The 27,415-nt window shown below is 43.9% G+C and overlaps 1 protein-coding gene across 1 annotated transcript; it reads right to left on the minus strand.

The window, feature by feature from the left end:
- Positions 1–900: 900 nt before the first annotated feature.
- On the minus strand, positions 901–25,707 carry BCL2L14 (BCL2 like 14). Its single transcript, XM_047787528.1, has 6 exons — positions 25,508–25,707; positions 17,001–17,446; positions 12,237–12,377; positions 10,215–10,285; positions 7,588–7,854; positions 901–2,624 (listed from the first exon to the last, which is right to left on the minus strand). Exons 2-6 carry the CDS (start codon positions 17,437–17,439, stop codon positions 2,586–2,588), a joined length of 957 nt encoding a protein of 318 aa, XP_047643484.1. The 5' UTR covers positions 17,440–17,446; positions 25,508–25,707; the 3' UTR covers positions 901–2,585.
- Positions 25,708–27,415: the final 1,708 nt, after the last annotated feature.

Consider the following 27,415-nt stretch of genomic DNA (forward strand, 5'->3'; position numbering starts at 1 on the left):
CGGCATATGGAGGTTCCCAGGCTAGGGGTCGAATCGAAGCTGTAGCCACCAGCCTACGCCAGAGCCACAGCAACACGGGATCCGAGCCGCGTCTGCAACCTACACCACAGCTCACGGCAACGCCGGATCGTTAACCCACTGAGCAAGGGCAGGGAGCGAACCCGCAACCTCATGGTTCCTAGTCGGATTTGTTAACCACTGCACCACAACGGGAACTCCGCCATATGAATTTTGAGGTCTTTTCCACTTTGGTTGGTGGAAATAGGCCTCCCAACTCTGTGCGAGCCTGGGAGACGATTCCCCTTAATATTTTCACGTATTTCTTCCCCAAGCCTTGGGTAACTTCTTCACATGCATGTGTTGATGAATATGCATCTGAAAACCTGTCTGCAGATCTTTGGAGCTGTGCGTGCCATTTTACTCTCTCCATTTGCCCTGCAAACTTTAGCTGCTTTGGCCTTCCTGAACTCCTAGGCTCTATCTCCTCTATCCAGGGAGAGTTCTGAGCCCCACGTGGGCTCCCTGCAGTGTGGCCTGGGAACTCTTTACCTGCAATCACTAGGCTTACTTCTTTCTAGCCTCGCAGGGACCAGTCCTTATTACCTGATGGACCGTGTGTTTATAACTGTTCTTTCGTATAAATTTCATCTTTTTTTTTTCCATTGTTTTTAGCAGGAGATTAAATTCAGTTACTCTTATTTCATCTTGGCTGGAAGCTGCAGATGATATTAGAACTCTTGGAGAGTTTGTTAAAACTACACATACCTTGGGCCATATTCCAACCTTTCTGATTTACCAGTTAGAGCAATGAGGCTAGGGTAGAATTCTACACTTGTGCACGAAAAATCTGCCAGGCATTAGGTATACAAAGTTAAATAAATTAGACATAACACTTGTTTACAAAATAATTTATGATTCAGTGCAAAAAAAACAAAAACAAACAAAAAAAAACCCACCTCATTTTTATGGTAAATGTATCAGGTATAAAGCTCTCTATACAGGGTGTTGGGGAATATCCTTATGAGAAAACTCATCCTTATGCAGCCCCATGGTGGCCCAGGGAGCGTTTGCAAATGCTTCCTGGAGAAAATGAAGGAGGGAATTTGGGAAAATGGGCTAGAATTAGTTGGCTTAGGGAATATGGGGGGAAAGAGGACTGACAGATAGGAATACGCCAAGTGGAGAAAATGTTTTACGAGGCTCAGAGAAACTGAGCTAATACATCTGGGGGACCTAATACATTTGGGGAACTGCAGATAGCTTGGAATAAAGAAAAAGTGGTCTCCAATGTCTCCATCTGTAAAAGGAAACTCCTTTATCCCTAAAATGTGTGAGTTTCAATGTGGAGGAAGAAATTAAAAGCAAATAACTCTTTTTAACTGAGGAAGGCAGCATAGTGAAGCATGTGATGATAGTTCCAGTTTTCCCTTGAAATGGAAAATATGCGATTAACTCATTCATTTATTCGTTCATCAAAAGTCTTTTAAACACCTATTTTTCATCAGGCTACATGCTGGGTGGTAGAGATCCAGAATTTGTTAGACTCTAAAACATTTGAGAGTATTTTTGAAGATTCTTTTGTCTTAAACATTTACTGGGGAACATACTTCACTTACTAAAAAACCTCATTCTGAACAGTATCAGTTTCGGAAAAATAATCAGTGACTGTTTTGAGAGGAGAGGAAATTTTCAGCTTAGCTGAGGGCAGCACATAATAGTGGACATAAGTGAATATAGCACTAAATACCAAGCACAGTTCTAAGCATTTGACATAATTTATATGATCCTCACAGAAATCTTATACTCTTATTTAATGCGTTGACAGTTGTCTTTCTGCATATTTATTTTAGCAACTGCTAATCATTACACTACAGAGAAAAATAACAAAGTGCTAGAAACCTTGGGAAGTAGAGGTGGGGTCACTGCAGTAGTTGAGGGGGATAAGAGTAATTGTTTTCTGCCAAGTGCAAGTTTTTACAAAATGCCAGTGAATTCTCCAAGAGAAGTGAGTCAAAAAGGCACATATGGCCTTCTCTCCCCAAGCTAGAGGATGTAGCAGAAAACTCGAGTCTCTTTGAACTCTTCATCTACCAACACCAACAGCCACATCATCCTAAAGGCAGGCTTGAAACAATGTCATTATTAGGCCATTCCAAGTGAAGTTTAAAAAATAAATAGTACTAAAACCAAAGGTATGCTCATGCACAATTTATCATTTCACCCTCACGAGGTCAACAAATACCTGTCCCACACTTTGCCTAAAGTGGCCCGCAGAGGCAGGGTGATGGTTTCTGTTCTAAAGCATTTGAAAGGAAAGTTACCAGTTGTTTTTCTAGACTTCCTCACACACTCACTGGAGGACTTGAACACATGGAGGCCAAGGCCCATGCTGCCACATCCTATGAGCTGGAGATGGTCAAGGCCTCGCTCGAGGCCTCTTGATTTGCAGGAACAATGGTTTTTGCAGACTTTGATGCTCTATTCGCCTTGTCAGTTTTTGTTTTCTCCCAAGTCTGTCCTGAGGCCGAGGTACACCAGTCCTGAGTTGGACCATAAATATTGCAGATTACAAATCCTCCTTTGTTTCAGTCTACTTCTTCATGGGATGTTCCAAGTACTTTTTCCTAGGGGGGGGAAGAGAAATAGATTCTTAAAATTCCAAGTTTGATTCACTGTTGAAGTGAAAACATACGCCTGTTAACTCTGCTTTCTTATCCTGGGCCTGACCCGAAGCTCCCAGATGGTTAAGGTTGGGGAAGGGTTTGGAAAGGTGACTGGCATCCTTGGTATGCCTGAAAGGGAAACATCAGCTAAGGACTTAAGTTATACACCCAGGGCAAAAGACTAGATGGGAGAGGTCTTTGATGCTATATTTAAATTCAAAAGAGTGGATACTGAAAGGTTGATGATGGTGCCGGTTGTAAACCTCGCCTTTCAAAGTGCTGGAGAACGGGCGAGGTTGCTGGACCCCAGGGTGTCTGTGTGAATGGTGCTTCACAGTGAGGCAGAAGGGCCAAGGAAGAAATGAAAATCAAATGGCAGCTTGTTTCACATGCATTGTAGATAGACTGGTCGCTATTCATTTATTGATTCATTCATTCTTCTGCAAGTATTGGCTGAACATCTATGGTGCATATGAAAGAGAGAGGAAAAAGGCATGAAATATACTATCCTGCCTTCACGGATTTGTAGTTCAGTTGGGAAGATCAGATGCACTCCTATGCCACATGGAATACTGAGATAGTTAGGAGCCCTGAGCTCCTGGACAACTTGTGCTTAGGAATAGGCTTCCTCCTTCCACACCACTGCAAGGACATCCCGGAGTGCCACCGAAATTCCTGGGGCAGTGGAATGCCTGCCACCCAGCGTCATCTCTTTCCGGAGACTGAGCACATGTATCTCAACCCACATCTCCTTCACACTGTCATAGTTCTTATCAACTCATAAATATTCTTTCAGCAGCATTTTTTTTGCATCCTTCTTTGTTTGCAATTCTGTCTCTGTGCCTTTAGAAAAAAATAAGTCCTTTCTCTTTTATTCTCTTTCCTCCCTTTCCTAGTTTCTAGCCACATGGTCCAAATTAAACCTAATTGTGGCCAAGACTTAAGATCAAGATTTATGAAGGCCTGGAAAAGTAAACTAATACATTTTGAATTGAAAATACAAATGATGAAGAACTAGTGCCATAGAATTCTAAAGCGTCTGAAAATTCCCTTTATTATTTCTACCAAAAAATCCATCTATTTTCTCTAATTGGAACTGTTCTTCTCTCTAGCACAAGCAGCCAAATTAAAAAATAAAAACTTTGGGAGTTCCCGTCGTGGCGCAGTGGTTAACGAATCCGACTAGGAACCATGAGGTTGCGGGTTCGATCCCTGCCCTTGCTCAGTGGGTTAACGATCCGGCGTTGCCGTGAGCTGTGGTGTAGGTTGCAGACGCAGCTCGGATCCCGCGTTGCTGTGGCTCTGGCATAGGCCGGTGGCTACAGCTCCGATTCAACCCCTAGCCTGGGAACCTCCATATGCCGTGGGAGCGGCCCAAGAAATAGCAACAACAACAACAATAACAACAACAACAAAAATAAATAAATAAATAAAAACTTTGGCTTTTTTGCTTACTCTTTTTATTTACTTACTAGAATTAGAATCATTATTTTTCATAACAGATTTATTGAAATATACCATAAAATCAACCTTTTTAAAGCATATAATTTGGTGGCTTTTGGTATATTCACAAAGTTGTGCAAACATCTGATTTTAGAACACTTCATCACCACAAAAACAAACTGTCTCTATCAGCAGTCATACCCCATCTCTCGCCCCAAAGCCCTAGGAAACCACTGTCTCTATGAATTTGTCTATTCTGGACATTTCATGTGAATGGAATCATACAATATATGGCCCTTTTGTCTGACTTTTTTCACCTTGCATAATGTTTTCATGGGTCATTCATTTGTCCATACTTCATTCCTTTTCATGGCTGAATAATATTCCATTGTATAAATATTCCACACTTGGTTTCCATTCATTATTTACCATGGATAAGCTTTTGTGTTGTTTTCATTTGGGGGCCATTTTTAATAATGAATGCTGCTATGAACATTCATGTATAAGTTTTTATGTGAACACTTGTTTTCAGTTTTCTTGGGTATAGACTTAAGAATAGAATTGGGGAGTTCCCGTCGTGGCGCAGTGGTTAACGAATCCGACTAGGAACCATGAGGTTGCGGGTTCGCTCCCTGCCCTTGCTCAGTGGGTTAACGATCCGGCGTTGCCGTGAGCTGTGGTGTACGTTGCAGACGCGGCTCGGATCCCGTGTTGCTGTGGCTCTGGCGTAGGCCGGTGGCTACAGCTCCGATTCGACCCCTAGCCTGGGAACCTCCATATGCCGTGGGAGCGGCCCAAGAAATAGCAACAACAACAACAACAACAACAACAACAAAAAAGACCAAAAAAAAAAGAATAGAATTGGTTAACTCTACATGCAACATTTTGGGGCAACGCCAAATTGTTTTCCAAAAGGGCCAGACCATTTTAGAATCCAGCCATCAACATATGAGGGTTCAAATTTCCCCACATCCTCACCGACCCTAGTCTTTTTAATTTTAGCCATATGAGTGGGTGTGAAATGGTATCTCATTGTGGGGTGGGGTTTTTTGTTTGTTTGTTTGTTTTTTTAAGGGCAGCACCCATGGCATATGGAAGTTTCCAGGCTAGCGGTTGAATCTGAGGTACAGCTGCTGGCCATAGCCACAGTCATAGCCACACAGGATCTGAGCCCCATCTGCAACCTACACCACAGCTCACAGTAACACCAGATCCTTAATCCACTGATTGAGGCCAGGGATCGAACCCGAATCCTCATGGGATACTAGTTGGGTTCGTTACCACTGAGCCACAAGGGGAACTCCTCATGTGGGTTTGTTTCACTTTTCTCTAACGTTGAAATGAAGATGTCAAGTGAGCATATTTTCTTGTGCTCATTGGCCATTTATCTTCTTTGGAGAAATGTCTATTCAATTTGATTGCACATTTTAAAAATTAGGTTTTTTTGGTCTTTTCATTATTGACTTGTAAGAATCTATTACATATTCTGAATACAAGTCCCTTATCAGATATACAAGTTTCAGGTATTTTTTCCTATTCTGTGAGTTGCCTTTTTACTTTCTTGATGGTATCCTTTGAAGCAGAAACATTTTTAATTTTGATGTAGTCCAATTTATTTTTTTGTTTTGTTGCATGTATTTTTGGTATAGAAACACTATTTTTTGTAGAACACTCTTGGCATTTCAGCTACAGTAACTAAATAGACTTCTGAGAACTGGCCTGTGACCCCAGTTGATACTTATAATCTCTGTAGAAAAATATATCAACAGGACCAACATTGGTGGTGATTTACTATATATAATTATAGTGCAAACATGAGATGTTGTGACAGGTCAGAAGCTGGTAAGGTTCTTGAGGTGGAGTGGTCAGGAAAGGCTCTGGGGCAGAAGAGGGACTTGAGGGGGTCCTGGAAAGAAGAGCAGTTATTAAAGCTGAAATAATGTCAAGGAATCTATCCTCCTCTTAGCATGAGTTAAACAGCTTGAATTTAGAAAACTTCAGGAGTCTTCTTCACATCAGCCCCTTAACGGCTGTCATATCCGGTGGAAAATAGGAAAGAACAGAAGTTTAGGTAGCTTAATGCACAGCCCCTGGAGACCAAGGTGGGCCCTTCAGCCCCTTAGACATGATCAAGCTGTACTTTTGTCAACTTTAAAAATATGCACAACCTAACAATTCAGAGTGAAGTTTTATTGGGTGCAAAATGAGGACTTAGCACAGAAGGCAGCGTTTCAGATAGCTCCAAAATACGGCTCCCAAGAGGTAGTGGGGAATGGCAGCATATATGTGATCTTGACGAACTGGGAGGTGCATGCAACCAGCACACATTTTACAGACGGTTACTGCTAGTCCCATGAACGTTACTGCTAGTCACCCGGTGCAGGCGTCACCATGAAGGATTTTAGGGCTTTTCTAGATCCAAGGAGATGCATAACATCTCCTGAAAATATCCAACTATCTGAAGACCTGTTCTGCCAATTTTCCCGGAGCACAGCGTGCCTCATTCCTGATCTCCACCCTGAGCTCCTTCCACGGGGTGCTGAGGGTCAGCTGCTGCTGTGGCTCACGATTCAGTCCGTGTAGAGGCAGATGGCAAGGGCCAGTCTCCAGTTCACACTTTCCATCTGGTCACCAAAGACTACGCCTGTTTGGAGGCCCCAGGGTCATGCTGGCGATGCCCAGAGCAGACTCAAATCTGCTCCTGGCCCCTGGACCATTCTAGTGGAAAGAATGCTAATGCTAATGTGCCGCCTCCTAGAAAAAGCTTGAAAAGACAAAAATGCCCAAGGCCTATTGAGATTGAGAGCTCTGGGGTGAAGCATTTTAAAAAGGTTGACCTGATGAGGCCATGTGAACATGGCAGTTCTAAGGAAATCTCGGGGAAAAGGATGGGGGCGGGGCTGAGGTGGAGGCAAGGGAGTGGAGTGAAGGATGCCTGTTTTGCCCGAGAGCAGATAATTAAACATAGATGAGAATGGAACTGATGTTTGTATCAAAATGTCCCTGTCAAAGTGGCTGGGTCCAAGCAGCCAGGACAAAATGTCATGAACCCTGAATCTCTGCGTGAAGATGATCCCCACACCCTGTCAGCATCTGGGCAATTCAGGAACTGTGCCTCTCCTGGCTTCCGTCGCCTGCAACATTTGTGAAAACAAATTATATCTATCTAAACATTTTCTATCTCAACATCTCCTCATTTCCTGCTGTATCTGACGAGTCCCTCTCCCCCGCCCAGCACACACATACCCCACATGCCCTTTGGGAGCTCAGTAAATATTTATTGATAATGAAGATAATCACTAAAAATATGTTCCCATCAGTGGGATAAATCTCTTGCCACTCAAATGTCCTAAACCCATGAGAACTACTTCAAAGATGTGTTCCCTTCACGTCAAGAAACACAAACAAACCAAAAAAGCCGCTTGCCTTCCCATCACCTCTGAGTTCTGGGAAGATTCATTTTTAAGCAGGATGCACTTACCCATCCACCGTGCTGCTGGACCCAGGGAGAGAAGTTCTCCTTCAGGTACTTGGTTCCAAAGCCCAGCACCCTGTTCATGGGGTGGTTATCAATGGCTGTGAGCTTGGCCATGGCATCTATAGCAAGAGCAGCCTTAAAGCTCTGAGCTTTGACCTCTGATTCTCCCCTGGTGTCCACACCCCTGAGGAACTGGTCCGTGATGGTCTTGAAAACAGAGTAGGATAGCCCGTCCTGGAAGCTGGTCATCAAAATGCTGTCTTTCTTCAACTGTGTACAAGAGGAGCAGCAGTCAGTACCGCAGTGGGGCGGACTCTCCCGCTCAGCCCTGGGCAACTCAAACACCTGGTGGAAGCCCCTGGATCCTAGTCTCAGCCGTGCTACCATGTCCTGCAGGACTGTGGCATGGACCTTCTCTTTGAGTTCATTGCATGGAGAGGAATACCAACTGAACAGCCCATTCATTGGGCATTCAACATGTTTCCTGAGCACTTATGACAGGCAGGTACTGTGGACAGTGGAGACTCTGGCCGTCACTCAAGGGCTCACAGCCTACTGACAGCTGTAATCCAGTGCCACGTGCTTTGCTAAAGGTTGTGTAATGAACTCCAAAGCCTGGAAATCAGTGTCTTGGCTTCAACCCCTGCTCCACCTCTTACTAGCTGTGCAATCCTGGGGAACTTAACCTCTCGGCTTCAGTTTTATCATCTCTAAGTTGCGACAACAGTACCTGTACTACAGGGTAATGGATTGGCATTGTGCCCAACGTGGAAGAAGCCCTCTCAACATGTTAGTAATTGTCCAGGATGCTTCAAGAGCACAGGGAAGTCAGGGAAGACTCCATGAGGTGCATGTGTTCACCTAAAAACAACAACAAACCCTAATCCATTGATTCTATTCCATTGTTCCATCAGTCTATTTTACCTTCTGTTCCTCTCTTGAACCTTATATCTCTCTGCTTTCCTTCCTTTGGACTACCAGGCTTTAAAAACAAACAAACAAACAAACAAACAAAAAACAAACACCCAAACAATACTGTCTCTGCTTCTTTTGAAAAATCAGGGCTTGTGTCATAAAGCATACATCATCTTCATTTAAAGCCCTCCGTAACGTCTGTTAAATAATGACTGTCATGTGAAAACAGACTTTTCTCAGTGAGCAGCGGCTATATGTTTATTTGAAAATAAACTAGTTTGGTCCTTGAGGAATGAGAAGCTGAGAGGGTTTTCAACCAAGATTGTTTCTGAAAAGGATATTCTACAATGAGTCTCATGTGATATAAAGATTTTGGGGGATCCATGTTCTTTGTCTGAGCCCAGCCCACCTCCCCTCAGCTGCTGGGAGACACAGGGGCCTATTCGAATTCTAAAGCTGGAGCAGGAACATCTTCCTCACCGGGAATGGACTTTTTGGAGTTCTCTTCATGGCTCAGCGGTTAAGGAAACTGACTAGGATCCATGAGGATGTGGGTTCGATCCCTGATCTCACTCAGTGGGTTAAGGATCTGGCTTTGGTGTAGGTCGCAGACTACACCACAGGTTTGGATCCCGTGTTGCTGTGGCTGTGGCGTAGGCCGGCAGTTGTAGCTCCGATTTGACCCCTAGCCTGGGAACCTCCATATGCTGCAGGTGCAGCCCTAAAAAGCAAAAAAAAAAAAAAAAAAAAAAAAGAATGGACTTCTCTTAGTCCTGACCCAGTGGAAGAAGCTAGATTCAAAACCTTAGTGCACTGACAATGCTAGAACAGTATTGTGGCCCTGAAACTTCCATGCCTCCTTCTCTTTTCTTTAGTCTGAGGTCCCTGGTTTTCTCACTGTTTCTCGTTCTGCACCATCGAATGCCCTTCCCCATCCTGGTTGCCATCCTGTGGCACACCTCTGACAAAGGCATTTAGAGGTGACAGAGCATGCTGTGACTGTGGCAGGCTGGCTGGCTAGTTCCCCCTTCCTGCATAGCCCCACAGGGCCTGACTTCCTCTGCATGGATCCTGGCAAAACAAGGGTACAGGTCCAGGCCCTGATGGACAGATGCTAGAGCCTCCACAGCTGTCTGTGGGTGACAGACATGGACAAGAGTGAGCCAGCTCATCATGTCTTTATCTGAGGGCAACTCTACCCATTCCTGATGAGAATGGCAGGAAACCCAAGGTCCTCCAAGTAACACTAACCCGCCTGCTGGCTGTTTTGCTGAGACACCTTGAACAGAGGACAATCCAGCCATTCTAGGGGGAGGTTTCAAAAAGACTTCAGACTTGGAGCAGCTGGGGGACCCAGATATTTAGGCTGCGGGGCAGAGGCAAGAGTCTAAACTTGCCTGAGGATCAGTTACATGGAGAACTAGGTTCATCATTCTACTCAGCAAATTTTAATTGATCCGTGTCTTTTCCTGCAATAACAAAGTGACTTTTCTCACTTCCAAAAATTCCAAGGAGGCTCCAGAAGGTTTACTTATGTTTTCCAAAGTGATTCATTTTTGAGATGCTGCCAGCGTGAAGAGTTTTGACTCCAAGGGAAATAAAAGTTAGGGCTCAGTGGAAACCAGAACTTTGAAAAGAGTTCAACCCCTGGTTACAGTTCCGTTCTCGGGTATGTGGGCTCAGAAAGAAAACGCATTCGTTCAGAAGCTCCCTACCTCTCTTTCCAGCTGATCTCCTGAATATCTCAGCAACTCAACGATTCTGGCTATTACTTGGTCTTCTCCATCTGTCAGGGGAAAAATACCAGTTATTTCTTATAAGAAAAAAATAATCTTAAATGTCTCCAGGAATGACGTTTGTGGCCTGGTTAGGGATTGAGGAAGACATGTCATTCTTAGCAATGTCAACCTTCCTGCATCTCTTCTGATCAGGCCCAAACTATTCCAGACACCCTCTCCCACAGTCCCCTCCTTTCCTGTGTTTTTTCTTCCCCCAGGCGCCCTGCCACCCAGTTGTCACTGTGAAACTCATTAATCTACTGTAAGAATGTTGTCGAAGACACCACACATGATCCTATCTCTGAAGATATTTAGAAATTTCTCTCTGGTCTTTAGGTTTTTCCTGATCAGGCGCTTTTTCCATGTAGACACCACAAATCTGTATTTGATCATATTCCACCTTTGTGTTAGCTGCTAGAAAGTGTAGAGCCAAATTGGGAATTCCTACAATGGGGAAATAGTTTTCCTGGCCTGCATTTTGGAAATGAAATTCATTCCTACACCCACCTTATTGACCTGCTCTTGTTTTCTTTTTACGTTATCTTTCAGTTTTGGTTTATCTTGCTCAAATGTACACTTCGTATACTGTGTCTTTACAGCAAGGTGGGGTATAAATAAATAAAATGAGTAAGTTCTCCCACCCCAAAGGCTCACGTGGTAGACGGAGAGATGGCTCCAGTTGGCATGTAGTGTGTGGTGTGTTGGAACAGGTGGAGTCTGACATTTCTTATCTCAAAACATACTAACAATGAAACATTAGGAACGGTCATTGGTATAGAACAGAATCCAAACAGAAACAACAGCATTTTAACTTATGGCACAGTCTCTGAAGTCAGAGAGTCCTCATGTTTGTCCCAGAGGAGAGGGGAGGAGAGGCCAGGAAATTCATCCCACGAGGTCTAGTGAAGGGCAAGGTGGTAGGAAGTCTGAGACTAAGTCACTTGGGAGAAGAAAGACTGCATGCCTGCACCGCCCCTGTAGAGTTTTTAATCTGCACCTGTTTTTGCCTCTCTCCAGCAGCCTGAATTTCTCATATGCTCAGAGGATAAGATCCTGAGCTGTAGCTTGGTTTAGGGGTATTGCTTTAAGCAGCCCAGACACATAGGTGATCACAATAAATTGGAAGCACCTTTTTTTTTCAGGCTCATAGGGGTTCTCCTCTCCCGGCTCCTCACTCTAAGCCCCTTTGGTAGTTTGTTTTCTCAATAGCTCAGAGCAAACTCCACCTTGCTTCTGGGTTGGGAGATACTAATATTTTTGCAGAGAGATGCTTTGCCTTCTGGCATGCTGCAAACTCAGGAGCTGTCTCAGGCCCTCATCATCTACTGGAGTTTGAGAAAGAGAACCAAGGGCTCCTCCTGTGGCACTTGGTCCACCTTCCTTCAACTCTAGAATCCCTACAAGTCAGATGGGGTCCAGAGACCCAGCTATTGCTATGGTAGGTGACAACCAACTCACTCTGGTCACTACTACTCAGTTCTGCTTCATGTTTGCACTAGACCTAGTGCCTGACAATCCCCTGTTTTTTTTGTTTGTTTGTTTGTTTGTTTGTTTTTTCCTCACAGGAGCTGGAAGCAAGATTACAAATCCCTGGGCTGATGCTCCATCCACACCCTATGCACTCCCAGGAGCACACTGGTCCTTGGCATGACTAACACAGTTCAACCTAATGCTGCATTTCCCCCTGTGGACAAGGCTGAGTGCGTACTTGGTGCTTCCTCCTGCCCGTTGTAGGAGATTTGTCTTTGGACTTAACAGCAAGCTGGGCGTATTGCTTCTCTTGGCTTGGGCTGGTCTCTCAAGCTAATGACCATTGCCTCCAGCATGTTGCTGTCCTGCCTTGTCAGCAGAGAGTCCTAAGGTGCAGGGTCCTGAGCTGAGTAATAAATGCATAAATGCTTATAGACTTGTGCCCAGCAAACACTTGGCTCCATGCAAACACTCAGAAGGGAAGTTTACCTTTCTTCGCACTTGGAGCTCTAGACTGGAAGCCCTGGAGCGTGAACCTTCCTCCCTGATGTTGGAGCTCTTCCAGCGGTGGCCAGGAATAAACGATTTCAGCAACTCGGTTGGCAATGGAAACAACTTTGGGGTCCACGGCTGAAATGAGACAAAATGGTGCTGACAGGCCCTTCCCAGAACGTGGTTGAGCTCATTGGTATGCACAGTTGCCCGAAATGAAAACACCAGCCTAGAGGGAAAGGAAACAGCCTGGGAGTGTGTGTGTATTGGGGCGGGGGGTGGGGGCGGGGGGCCATTCTTCAGAAAGCACTGGCAGTTGCCTGGCAGAGGCCGCGGATGGGGGAGGAGCACACAGAGGAATGATTGCCACCTTGAAACAATTGCCCCTCTGCACCCTCTTTTTGAAGTCTTGCAAAATTAGGGTCCCCTTTCCCCTTTGCAAGAGAAGAAACACAAAGGGGAGTGCTTAGTGCTTTGCTTGAGGGAATGCTCATTATGCTTTTATTTTTATTCTTTTTTTTTTTGGACACCCTTTATATCTTGGAGAGCTGGCCCCTATGTGCATAGGAGGGCATTCAACAGTTTGACAAGCCTTTGGGGGCTGGGCACTGAGGAAAGAGAAATATCCCAGCTCTCAGGCCATAGTCATGACTCAAGCCCATTATCAAGTGAACACTGAACTCCCCTTGCTCGTGTGGTCATGTGTCTTCTCTCTCCTCCATGGCTACTGGGAAGCACCCCCAAAATGCTGAAAGGTAGACAAAGAGGCATAAAGTACAACCATGACCTTTGAGAATTTATAATCCAGGAAAAGACTTGTGTTGTGTATTTGAACACATAACTAGAGAGTAAAGCTTGCGGGGACATGAAGGTTTAAATGACCCTGGTCCCCTGAATGTTGTAGCCTGTGAACCAGGCAGCTTTGGCCCTGGTTGGGGAAGGAGTCAGGCTGGGAGAACAGGCAGTATTGTTGAGTTTTTTAAACCTTCATTGTTAATCCATCACTAAGTTCTTAACTTTTAGAAGCTTAGACAAGCTCCGTCTTGGACACGGAGCAGTCCTATCAGGGAATGTAAAACAACAACACTGTCGAATTCATGAGACTTGAAGAAAGTAACCCATGGGCATTTTCCAGCAGGCTGGTGTGTCCAGGGAAACTCCCCAGCTTTGTCCATTGGGATAGATAAGAGAGGCAAGGGCTGGGTCCTGGCAGGGATTATGGAACATGAAAAGCAGGGTTTGACAGCCTAAGGAGCTGTCCAGGTGACTTCTGAGCCTCTCCTCCTAGATTCTCTCATCGAAGGAAGCTGTGATGCTTCCCTCTGGACATTCAAGGAAAGGCCACAGGAACTGATGCTCTGTCTGCAACGCCTTCCTTTAAAATAAAGGGGGGGATAAAGACTTTTTTTTTTTTGTCTTTTTGCCTTTTCTAGGGCTGCACCCGCGGCATATGGAGGTTCCCAGGCTAGGAGTCTAATCGGAGTCGCAACCGATGGCCTACGCCACAGGCACAGCAACGCAGGATCCGAGCCGCATCTGCAACCTACACCACAGCTCACAGCAATGCCGGGTCCTTAACCCACTGAGCAAGGCCAGGGACCGAACCCGCAACCTCATGGTTCTCAGTCGGATTCATTAACCACTGTGCCACAATGGGAACTCCATAAAGGCTTCCTTAAAAAGCCATATTTTTTCATGGTGCTACATCCGAAGGGTTCAAAAACAGCTGATTGGATTAGACAGCAAAGAACTGGAGAGGTCAAGGAGAGACAAATCAATGCTTTTCCTTCCCATTTTAACAACCCAGCCCAAAATACTTACCATTTTAAATCACCTTATTACAGCCTAACCAGCCTCCTCGTGGACGCTGGCCACCCATGGAAGGAGGTGGCAAGAAGCTCGATCCCCAAACCAGTGGGAACCTTACCTTGTGTCCACAGGAGACACAAGGGGGAGGAAAGCTTGTACGTTCTGCTTCTATAAACTTGTGCGGCCTGCAGGGGGTAATCAGCACATGGTTCTTCCATGGAAGTCACAATGTGCCCACCTTGCACTCAAAGGAGGCAGATGAAGGTCCCCAAAGCTGTTCCTCCCCACTCCCAGCCCCTGTCATGTGCAGAGCAATCACAAGACCACTAGCAGGAGTTCCCATAGTGGCTCAGTGGGTTAAGAACCCAACACTGTCTCCATGTTGGAGAATGCATGTTCTATCCCTGGCCTCGCTCAGGGGGTTAAGGATCTGGCATTGCTGAAAGCTGCAGCATAGACTACCAATGTGGCTCAGATCTGGTGTTGCCATGGCTGTGGTGTAGGCCTGCAGTTGTAGCTCCGATTCGACACCTAGCCTGGGCACTTCCATTTACTGCAGATGTGCCCATAAAAAGAACAAAAGACCCCAAACCAAAAACTAGCAAAAAAAACCAAACAAACAAAAAAAAAACAAGACCCTCAGGAGACACACAAGGACCCAATCTCACTAGCCTGTGTGTGTATATTGGTTTCTATGGATTGGTGAGCATAGAGTGAGGGATGCAGATGAAATATGGGCAGGAAAGACTATAAGCAAACACAGTTTGACTCAGATGAGTTAGCTCTAGTTAACATGACCATTTGGAATACCTTAATTTAAAAAACTAGGGGAAAAAAAAGATTCCCTTATTGTCAGAGCTGGTTTCATCCAAGGGGACACTGGATGGGGTTGGGGAGGGAACAAAAAGGCTGCCTGCCCATCCTTTGGAGTTTATTTTGGAGGCTCATCATGGGGTTAAGGAGAGCAAGAGAGCTGGGTTGGAAAGGCATTTGGCTTGAGGCATTTGTTTTAAAGATGAGGGGCTGGGAGTTTAGGAGAGAGTTCCATATGGTCAAGACTCCTGTTTCCTACCCAGTATGCATTTTCTTTTTCTTCCTTAGTAACAGACCCCCAAAGTGTCAGAAGCAGTGACAAAACTACATTTCCCAGCTTCCTTTGCAGGAAGGAGCAGTCACTGAGTGTAAGAAGCTGGGGTGCAGTTTTAAGAAAACTTTCCAAAAGGGAGCTGAGTTATCTAGAAAGATACCCTTTTGTCCTCCCCTTGCTTCCTCTTTCTTCTTTCTTGAGATGTGGACCTGGTGGCTGGAATCCAGCAGTCACCTTGGGATTTAAGGTGACTTTGAGGTTGGAAGCCACTAAATGAAGGATGGCAGAAGAGGAAAACCTAAAAACTGTGGAACTAACTGATCGAGACTGGGCTGCCAAACTTTTTTTTTTTTTTTTAATGGGAGAGAAAAATAATCTCTCTTTTAGTTAAGCTGTAGTGAATCATAGTTGTGGAGAAAAAAAAAATGTTCACAAAAGAACTCACGGTGTTTCTAAAATTGGTATTGACATTCATTTTTCTACATCCCAAGACCTCTCCCCTATTAGACTTTGGTCTTGAGCCATAACCTCATAGTTCTCACTTCAGCCTGGAGTCTCAGTCCTGGAAATGGCAGCACAGGCTACATTGTGACCTTTAGTTAAAAGAACCCAGGGGATGCCAACTGCTGAGCTCTGATTTATATGCGGCAAAATAGAAATAGAACATGAGGCCCTCTTGGGTCACACCCAGTATAAAACCAACCAACCATCCACGTAATTTACTGAACAAGAAAGCAAGGAGAGAGGAAGGTGAGAGGGAGGAACAACTGTACGTAAATGTTTGAAGCTAAACTTCCTTAGGAGGTAACTGTTTCTACTTTTTAAGGGATATCTATATATATAGACAGAGATCTAGAATTTGTAGAAAATAAAAAAGGTCAAATGGCAGTTCAGTATTATTGACATATGGAATGTTGTTTTTCTTAGGAAAACCAGAAGGTTAAATCTGTAAAATCTTCCTCTGTTTCCTGGAAAACTCCAAAGACCAGGACAAGCAGAAAGCCAATTATGTTCCTCCAACTCTTCTGTTTGCTCCAGAGCTCTGCTCTGCCCCTGCCCTCCCTCCATCTGCAGAAGGAGCCTGTTGTACCCCTGGGGGAGGAGGACTTCCCCAGATATGTCCTCCCAACTGCTGTTCTAAATCACATTTAAAAATTGAGACATTACTGCCACCTGTTGACTAATTACTGACAAGTTACACAGGCCAATCAGCCTTGTGGAGGGGGCTTTCTTTTAAAATCTGGACACTGGGTGTTGGAGGGCAAGAAGATGTTTATGCCAAGATGAAGGGTAACTCTGATAAAGACTTTCATGAAAATGTTCTGTTCAATACAATGTGTTTTGTCCCACTGAAGGAAGATTTTGTCAAAATGCATCCCAGTTGTTTTTTTTTAAGAGTGGTTTATACTTTGAAAAGTATTTTCATATATAGCTATCTGATCTTTCCATCTGCCTTCAGAGGTAGGAAGCGGGTGGTTTACACCAATGTACAGATGAAAATGCAGAGACTCAGGGTGGGGGGGAGTTGACTTCCTTTAGGAAGAACAGCAGCCTGAGCCCCTATCTGGGGGCTCTTTCCCTTATCTTGGTCTCTGGCACTGAGGATTAGGATTTGGGGCAGCAAGCTTAACTGTGGACACTGGAGCCAGAAAACCAGTCCCCTTACCCTTCACTGCCACCATCTCTCTTTCTGCTCAATCTTGAGAAAAGTAGGGAAATTATATTGAATATTACCAAGTTGGGAAGCTGTGGTACTGAGTGCCCTGCCTAAGACCCCCTTACTAACTTGGGAGGAAGTGAACTCCCAGGCACACAAAGAAGGGAAAGATATGGATGCAGGAGAGAACAAATCCCCAAAAGCCTACCTTCGTGCTCTAAGCGCTGTTCCACATTGGAGAGGGACCTTGGCCATTGCTGACTGTGAGAACCACTCTGAATTTCCACTCTCCTCGGCCCCTCGAAACGGAACCCTGTAGGCACGCTCTGCGAATTTTCCTCCTTCTCTGCTACTCCGAAGAGTGTTCTCCAATAAGACTTTTTCTTGGCAAGGTTTATGGCCTTCTCACTGGACTGGGAACTTCTGCAAGGCCATGGCCCCTGTGTCCATGCCTCGTTTACCGGCCAACTCCCTGGTCCTTTCTGGGACAAACTTCTTGTTCTCAGGAGCTTTGGTGAGAAGACAGCAGAGCTGTTCTTGAAGACATGGTGTGTGACATAGAACTTCAGAATTTTGAATTCCATACTGTTTGAGTCATCATCATCCAGAGGGATCTCCTCCAGGTCACAGGTGCTGGTGGTACACATGGCAGGGCTGCAACGACAAAGTCCACACATGTCCATCTATCTGGGAGCACCCTACTCTTTGTTGGTCAGGAAAGACAAGTGAAACTCAGTAAACATTTGCTGAGCACCTATTCTCTTTGTGCTGGGAGGCAGGGGATAATCAGAGATGGAAAAGCCAGGGTTCATTCTAAAAGTTCAGTCTTACAAGGATGAGGAAGAGACATGTACACAGATAACTCCAAACAAAGAGAGTGAGCTAGAAGCTCAAATAGAGATGCAGGTGCCAACATATGAGGTGGGGGAGGAGCAGACAGCTGCAAATAGAGGGTATGTGCAGCCTCCTTGAAGGACAGAAAGGGTTTGGATGAATGGACGGATTTGGGAGCTGAGAACAGGCTGGGCAGAGGGCAGATTACAATGAAATTTAGGATGGTGTGAAGAGTGGAGAGAGATCTGGTAGAGCATAAGCTTGTGCTTTGTGTATCCCTAGGGCTCAGAGAAATGGAGGGACAATAGTGATGTGGCAGTTGGGGCCAGGTGATGGGGGACTTTGAATGACAAAGAGCTTTGCATTTTTTCCCTGTCAATTGATTTTTACATTTCAAAAGGGGCCCTAGATTGTGGAGGGTGGGTGAAAGTCTCCTTTAAAGAGGGTAGGTGGGCAAAAAGGGAAGACAGCTTAGGAGAGGGAACTGTCTGGGGTCCCTGGCCCTTCCTGTCCTCTCTCCCTTCCTTTACTCTCTGCTTTAGCTTGAACAGGTGCACTACTATTCCTCTGTATTTGATATTACATGTAACATTAGGTATGAAAAAAAATCCTGCTATTTTTTTTAGAAAATCAAGTTTGAAGAACTTGAAAAGCAGTAGAAAAGATCACTGAACCTAAGAACTGGTTCTTGGAAAATATTTAAAAAAACATGATAGGACTTCAGCCAGACTCATCAAGAAAAAAGAAAGAAAAATGGCTCAAATCAATAAAATCAGAAATGAAAAGGGAAAAGTTAAACTGACACCACAGAAATACAAAGACTCATGAGAGACTACTATGAACTAACTATATGCCACTAAACTATATGCCAATAAAATGGGCAACATAGAAGAAATGAATAAATTCCCAGAAATTTACAATCTCTCAAGACTGAATAAAGAAGTATAGAAAATATAAACAGACCCATTATCAGTAATGAAATTGAGTCAGTAATTAAACAGCAACAACAACTCCCAACAAACAAAGGTCCAGGGCCAGATGGCTTTACAGATGAATTCCACTGAATATTTAAAAGAGAGTTGGAGTTCCCATTGTGGCACAGCGGAAATGAATCCAACTAGGAACCATGAGGTTGCGGGTTCAATTCCTGGCCTTGCTTGGTGGGTTAAGGATCTGGGGTTGCCGTGAGCTGTGGTGTAGGTTGCAGACACGGCTTGCATCTGGCGTTGCTGTGGCTGTGGTGTAGGCCAGCAGCTACAGCTCCAATTAGACCCCTAGCCTGGGAACGTCCATATGCCGCAGGTGCAGCCCTAAAAAGGACAAAAGACAAAAAAAAAAAAAGAGAGAGAGAGAGTTAAAACCTATCTTTCTCAAACTACTCCAAAAAATTGCAGAGGAAGGAACACTTCCAAACTCATTCTATGAGGCCAGCTTCACTCTAATGTCAAAATCAAAGACACCCCCCAAAAAGAAAATTACAGGCCAATATCACTGATAAATGTAGTAACAAAAAATCCTCAACAAAATAGCAAATTGAATCCAACAACACAAAGTCTCATACACCTTGATCAAGTGGGATTTATCCCAGGGATACAGGTTGGTTCAATATCCACAAATCAATAAATGTAATACATCACATTAACAAACTGAAGAATAAAAATTATTCATTTTAGTAGATGTAGTTTGACAAAATTTAATATCCATTTATGATAAAAACTCTCCACAAGGTAGGTATAGAGGGAGCATACCTCAACATTATAAAGACCATATATGAGAATGTCACAGGTAACATCATACCCAACAGTGAAAATTTGAAAGCATTTCCTCTAAGATGAGGAACAAGACAGTGATGCCCACTCTCACCACTCTCATTCCACATAATTTTGGAAGTCCTAGCCGTAGCAATCAGAGAAGAGAAAGAAATAAAAGGAAGAAGTAAAACTGGAAATTGGAAAATTGGAAAGGAAGAAGTAAAACTGTCACTGTTTACAAACAATATGATACTCTATATAAAAAATCCTAAAGATGTCACCAAAAAACTACTAGAACTCCTCAAAGAATTTGGTAAAATAGCAGCATACAAAATTAATATATAGACATATGGATTTATATACACTAAAAATGAACTATCAGAGAAATTAAGGAAACAATCCCATTTACCACTGCATCAAAAAGAATACAATAACTAGGAATAAACGTATCTAAGGAAGTAAAAGATCTTACTTGGAAAATTATAAGACACTGATGAAAGAAACTGAAGATAAGACAGATGAAAAGATATATCTATGTTCTTGGATTGGAAGAGTTAATATTGTTAAAATGATCATCCTACCCAGGGTAATCTGCAGATTCAATGCAATCTCTATCAAAATACCAAGGCCTTTTTTCACAGAACTAGAACAAATAATTCTAAAATTTGTATGGAAATTCAAAAGACCCCAAGTAGCCAAGACAATCTTGAGAAAGAAGAACTATTTTGAAGGTATCATACTCCTGACTTCAGACTCTATTACAAAGCTACAGTAATAAAAACAGTATGGTACTGACAGAAAAACAGGCAGATAAGTCAATGGACTAGAATAGAGAGCACAGAAATAAACTTATGCACTTATGATAAATTTATGACTAAGGAAACCAGAATATATAATGGAGGAGTTCCCATCGTGGCACAGTGGTTAATGAATCTGACTAGGAACCATGAGGTTGTGGGTTTGGTCCCTGGCCTTGCTCAGTGGGTTAATGATCCGGCGTTGCTGTGAGCTGTGGTTTAGGTTGCAGATGCAGCTCGGATCCAGTGTTGCTGTGGCTCTGGTGTAGGCCATCAGCTGCGGCTCTGATTCAACCCCTAGCCTGGGAACCTCCATATGCCCCAGAGTGGCCCCAGAAATAGCAAAAAGACAAAAAAAGAAAAGAAAAAAGAATATATAATGGAGAAAAGATAGTCTCTTCAATAAGTGGTATTGGGAAAACTGCACTGCTACATGTAAAAGAATGAAATTAGAACATTTTCTAACACCGTATATTAAAAAAAACCCTCAAAATGTATTAAAATCTAAATGTAAGACTGGAAACCATAAAACTCCTAGAAGAAAATATAGGTGGAATTTTTTTTACATAAAATAGTAGCAATATTTTTTTGGATATGTCTCCTAAACCAAAGGAAACAGAAGCAAAAATAAACAAACAGGACCTAATTAAATTTAAAAGCTGTTGCACACCAAAGAAACCGTCAACAAACAAAAAGACAATCTATGGGATGGGAGAAAATATTTGCAAATGATGTGACCAATAAGGGGTAATATCCAAAACATGTAAACAGCTCATACAACTCAACTTCAAGAAAACCAATTAAAAAATGGGCAGAGGAGTTCCCATCATGGCTTAGTGGTTAACGAACCTGACTACCAACCATGAGGACACAGGCTGGCTCCCTGGCCTCACTCAGTGTGTTAAGGATCCAGTATTGTGGTGAGCTGTGGTGTAGGTCACTAAAGTGGCTCAGATGCCAAGTTGCTGTGGCTGTGGTGTAGGTGGGTGGCTACAGCTCCGACTGGGCCCCTAGCCTGGGAATCTCCAAATGCCATGGGTGTGGCCCTCAAAAGACAAAAAAACAAAAAAAACAAAACAAATAAAAAAAAAGGTCTGAAGAGTTAAATACGCACTTTTTCAAAGAAATATAAATGGCCAGTAGGTAGAAAAAGATGCTCAATATCATTAACAATCAGAGAAATGTAAATCAAAACCACAATGAGATATCACCTCACACCTGTCAGAATGGCTATCTTCAAAGTCTACAAATAACAAATATTGGCCAGGATGTGGAGAAAAGGGGACTCTCATCCACTGTTGGTTTGAATGTAAATTGGTGCAGACATGGTGGAAAATGGTATGAATATTTCTCAAAAACCTAAAAATAGAAATATATGACCCAGCAATTACACTCCTTGGTATGTATCTGGAAAAGATAAAAATACTAATTTGAAAAGATACATGTACTCCAATGTTCATAAAAGCATTATTTACAGTTGCCAAGATATGGAAGGAACATAAGTGTCTAAGAACAGATGAATGGATAAAGAAGATAACAGTGTATATTGTATGGAATATGACTCAGCCATAAAAAAGAATGAAATTGTGCCATTTGCAACAGCATGAATGGGCTTGGAGGGTTATGCTAAATGAAATAAGTAAAAAAAAGACAAATACTGTTATGATATCACTTATATGTGGAATCTTAAAAGCATAAACTAGTGAATATAACAAAAAAGAAAGACAGATATGGAGAAGAAACTACTGGTTGCCCATGGAGGCAGGGGAAGGGAAGGGGTAAGATGGGGGAGGGGATTAAGAGGTACAAACTATTACATATAAAATAAATAAGCTATAAGGATATAATACAGCACAAGGAATATAGCCAATATTTTATAATCACTACAAATGGAGTAGAACCTTTAAAAATTCTGAATCATTGTTGTGCATAAACTATATCTCAATTAAAAAATTTAAAAAAACATACCCCCATATCATGGATAAAAAAAATAGCACATGTAAATCATCTAAAGTAGTGCATGGTAGATGTTACAGGTTTAAGAAACACTAGCATCTTCATTAAAGTTAGATTATTTTAGAATAGGTTACCTTTTTGGTAAGTTTTAATGTGTACGTAAAAGCAAATCCATCAAATGCTGCAATTAAGAAAAGTAATGACATGCAAATATTTGGTTTATCTATAGATAGTGTGGGTGTGGGTATAAAGTACACACACTGTAAGGTATGAAGCCTGGGACTTGACTGGCTTTCCCCGCACCTAGCATAAGGCCTGACAGAGTAAATGCTCCATAAATATTTGACGAATGAAAGAAAAATGACATAGATCTACCAGTTAATAATATGGGATATATAGTCAAATTTGAATTTTAGATAAATGACAAATAACTTTTTAGTGTAAGTAGGTCCTGAATATTGTATGCTTATAAAATAATAGTATCTGTCATTTACCTGAAATTCAGACCTAACAGGGCCTCCTGTATTTTTCTTTTTTTTTTGGTCCTTTTAGGGCCTTCTCGACAGCCACAGCAACGCAAGATCCTCAACCCACTGAGTGAGGCCAGGGATCGAACCTGCATCCTCATGGATGCTAGTCGGGGTTAATTGCTGTGCCACGACAGGAACTCTGGGCCTCTTGTATTTTTAAGCAAATTGGACAACTCTACGAATGAAAGGTGCTGCTTAAAAATATTGAGAACTGAGGTTCTTGGAAGGGAGTAAAGTGGACCTGGGGTTGAGACTGAGTTACCTGAGACATGAGCCAAAGAGAGAAAGGGCTAGGAGAGCCGGACATGAGGTCAGACTCCAGGTGGACGTCTCACTGCAGATGTGGCTGAGCCCAGGCAGGGAGCAGCGCTGGAGGGTGTCAGGAGATTTATGTGGGTTTTAATTCGGAGCTTCCTTTGGACTGGAAGTACCCTCGGGTTCTCCAGGAACCGTGTCCTTGGTAGGGGGTGAGCCTTCCTCCAGCCACAAAACTGCTCTGGAGGAAACCATGTAAGTTAAAAAAAAAAAAAAAAAAGCAAAAAGTTTCTAATGCAGCGTGAGGACTTTAAAAGTGTGTGTGTGTCCTACTCTACAGCACAGGGAACTCTTGGGATAGAGCATGATGGGGAATGACATGAGAAAAAGAATGTGTATGACTGGGTCACTTTGCTGTACAGCAGAAAATGTCACATAAATCAACTATAATAAAATTGCTTTTTGAAAAAAGTGAATAGAAAAAAAAGTGAGTGTGTGTGTGTGGTGTGTGCATGTGTGATGTTATCGGAGAAAGGGTCCTTCTTTAAGAGAGGGGTTTGCAAAAGGCTGATGCAGGAGCAACAGCTGAAAGGGGGGAAAACCAGAGGTCAGGATGGAGCACACGGTCCTTCCATCTTGGGGCAGAGATTTTTGTCACATTACAGGCCAGAAGGATCTGAGTGCTTGGCCCAACCAAGAGGCAAGGCCAAGGGCGCAAGAGAGAAGCAGAAAGCCCGGCAGCATGCAGACAGTGGCCAGGAGCAGCAGTGCCGAGGAGACCATGGCATCGGAGTCTCAGTTAAGACACTTCCAGTGCATCCCACTGATCCCCACTGTGAATGAGGGCGCTGTTAAATTGACCATAACGTCTTGGTGCAGAGCAGCAGCGAGTTACTTTATCACACATCACAGCCCTTCTGCTCTCAGCCATTCGTGTTCAAAACGCTCAACTTCTGGGTCAATGGAAACGTACAGGTAAGTTTTATGCTTATGTTTATGGAAAGGAAGTCCTGGGTGGGGTCCCAGGGTGCAGGTGCAGAGCCTGGAAGGTTCAATTAGCTCCAGGATCAGATGTGTGAGGCTTGTTGTAATTCTTGGCTCCCCAGCCCTACTCTTCGTATTTACATACCCTCTCCTTATCTACACCAAACTGCTTCTGAAAGGGAGGGAGGTTACATGGTGTCTTTGGTTGGCCTCTTTGCCCTCCCAGAAGATTCCCTCCCCCTCAACCCCTACATGGCCAAAGTCCTGCGGGTTCCCATGCAGCTAGTCCCCTAAGGAGCGCGGCAGGGCGGCACCTGACCTCCAGGATGGCAGGACACCCTTGGGGTTGTTCTAGCTCTGGATTCCTTTGCTGAGGTTAGATTTTGCTTCCCTTCCTGTGGCAGGTCACGGAGGAAATAGACCCTACAACGGCACAGAGGCTGTGGCCCCAGTGCCCCAGGAAGCTGGATGGAACTCAAATTTGCTCACTCTGCTGAGACCTGAATGTAAGACAGGAGTGAGGGAGTTCCCATTTTGGCACAGCGGAAACAAATCCGACTGGACCCATGAGGTTGTGGGTTTAATCCCTGGCCTTGCTCAGTGGGTTAAGGATCCAGTGGTGTCGTGAGCTGTGGTGTAGGTTGCAGACACGGCTCAGATCTGGCATGGCTGTAGCTCCGATTAGACCCCTAGCCTGGGAACCTCCATATGCCGCAGGTGTGGCCCTAAAAAGACCCCTCCCCACCAAAAAAAAAAAAAAGGAGTGAGGACGCTCATTCCTGAGGACTGTTCCAGACCAAATTAGGAGCTCAGTGTTGTCTGGTTGCTTTGCACCTGCCCTTCTGCCCCCTCTGCCCCCCTTATGCCCTTCAGAGGCAATCTGCCCTCCCCCCTCGCTTTCCTGAACATCTAGTGTCTTCGTCCCTCCTCCTGTTTGTCATTTCCGTCCTTTAAACCTCAGGGAGAAATGAGGAATGAGGTAAAATCATTACAGTAGAAGCTAAACTGAGAGACAGAGACTCAGGCTCTGATGATTCTGAACAAAGGGGGTGGGGACCTCGGGAGGGAGCAGAATTTCCCATTTCACCTGAGCCTTGTACCCAAGGAAGTCTCTAGGGGGGTCTGCCAGGACTAGACCTTGTGTCCAAGTTCCCACATGTGCTCAGGACTCTGGCTCAAACCCAGGCACGCCTGTCTGCAGCCCATTTCTGCTCTGGGGGAGGAAGCTTGCATTTCCACAGGCTTCTGTCAGGTCATCACGCACCTTGTCACGCACTCAGTGAGAGAGGCCTGCACAAAGTTCAAAATCATTTGGCCAGTTACATATTCTGAACTGACCTATCCCAAGCCTTCTGAGCATAGGAGAAATGAAAGAGAAACCTAAATATCTTTCTTTCCCTTTCTTTGAAACCCCAAACTAATTGCTTAACGTTTAGCTTTAGATTCTTAATTTTGCTTTCTGAGTTTGACATGGTAAGAACTTGGAAATAAACTCAGGAAACGTGAGGTCTGCTCATCTCTAGTGAGTTAGCAAAACCAGGATGGACCTGCCCACCCCAGGTCCTGCTGGAAAGGCTGAGATTGAAGACTGGTGCCTCCTGGTGTTACCTGGTCTCCAGGCTGTTAGCGGTGTCTCCTGCTTCAGGTCAGGTGGCAGTAAGGATATTTCTATACCTGAGTCTCTCTCCACGAAACTTAAGAGGAAACTCTGGCCAAGTCTTCCTGGCTTCTCATTGCAGAAGGCTTCTTGTGATCTGAGACCCCAGCGGGTGTAGCCTCTTTGGGTTGGGACTAGAGCTGGAGGGAGGCTCAGGAAAGAGAGCCACTTCCTCGTTAAGCCCCGCCCTCAGCTTTTTAACTGAAGGAGGGGCTGACCTTTGCCCAAGTAATTTGACTCGAAAAGGAGTTCTACAGGGTTTCCCAAGGACTCTCACTGCCCTTTGGGACAAAGACAATTATTTGGGTGTTTTCCTGATAGTGCTTTCCATTTCATCAGTTTAGCAAATGTTTACTGATCACCTGTGGGACAGACATGATACACATCTTGAATCTTAACATCAGGAGGCAGGTGTTACGATTCCCATTTTGCCTATAAGGAAACTGAGGCTCAGAGGTAAGGTATCTTGTTAGTGGTCCCCGTCAGGTGAGCTGAGATCCAAATCTTGGTCTTTCTGGCTTTCCACTATTTCCTGTTACCTCTCCTGTGAGATTCAAAGGTTGTATTCCAATGGAACCCCTGGAAAAGCTTTCAAAACAGAATCTAACCCCAGCCATAGTAAAAGCCACAAAAACTCATGTAAAGACTATAGGTTAGATGGGCATTCCAGTTGCTGTGCAGCAAAACCAAATCCGACTAGAACCCATGAAGATGCAGGTTCGATCCCTGGCCTCACCCAGTGGATTAAGGATCTGGCGTGGACATGAGCTGTGGTGTAGGTCTCGGGTGAGGCTCGGATCCTGCATTGCTGTGGCTGTGGTGTAGGCCAGCAGCTGCAGCTCTGATTTGACTCCTAGCCTGGGAACTTCTATATGCCATGGGTATGGTATGGCCCCAAAATGCAAAAACAAAAAACCACTATAGCTTACGATTTTAGGGATAGAATTCCCTATGTATAAGAAAGAAGAAACAGATAGGATTTTATGCTTTATTCAGATTCTTAACTGAAGTATACATTTATGATCATGAAATATGAGTGCTGGCTACTCAAACTGGGAAGATGAAAGAAGTGAGAAATGAAAGGGGAATTAAGGGTGATTTCATAAAAGTGGGGAAAGAACTGGCCATTTAAATATTAGGTAAACATCCCTGAGAGACAAATGACAGCAGTTATGGGAAAGTTAGTTTTTTGGTGACTCAAAGTGAAGTTTCACCAGCAAATTCATATGAATACCACATAATGAATACCAGTCTAGTTACCTGGAGGGCTATTCAAGAAATATTAAGAATGTCTTGTCTTTTTTTAAAAAAAAAAACTTAGTCTTTTTTTGGGAAGAAGAGATAGATTCATTTGAAACAATTCAAGAATCAACAAATGGATATAACCAGTAACTAAATTGCCTAGTAAGGACCACAGTTGTGATTGGACTTCAGAGTTACATGACTTAAGGAAACTGGGGGCAGAAACCATTTAGAATCTCACAAGGTCTTGGCAGGTATGAACACAAGTATGAACACAAGGAAGGGGCAGTCAGCACGAGGAGGCGGGCTCATTGACGACAATGTCCATTAGTCACCCAGCTTCACACCTTCCACACCCAACAAACTGGCACATACTCAAGACAGGACTCCAGACGTGTTATATATTAAAAAAAAACAAACAACCGAGCCTACTTTTCTCCTGATTCTAAAAATACACATTGTGCTCTAGAAAAGGTAGAAAACATAAAAGCGCACTCATAGAATGGAGACCACCAAGATCCAGACACTCAGGGATGAGGGTTGTTAAAAATGGGGTGCATTTCCTTCCTTCTGTGACAGTGACAGCAAGCTACCCTTCAGGTATCTGCCCGGCCCAC

Source organism: Phacochoerus africanus, chromosome 7 (assembly GCF_016906955.1).
Source record: "Phacochoerus africanus isolate WHEZ1 chromosome 7, ROS_Pafr_v1, whole genome shotgun sequence".
NCBI lineage: Eukaryota > Metazoa > Chordata > Mammalia > Artiodactyla > Suidae > Phacochoerus > Phacochoerus africanus.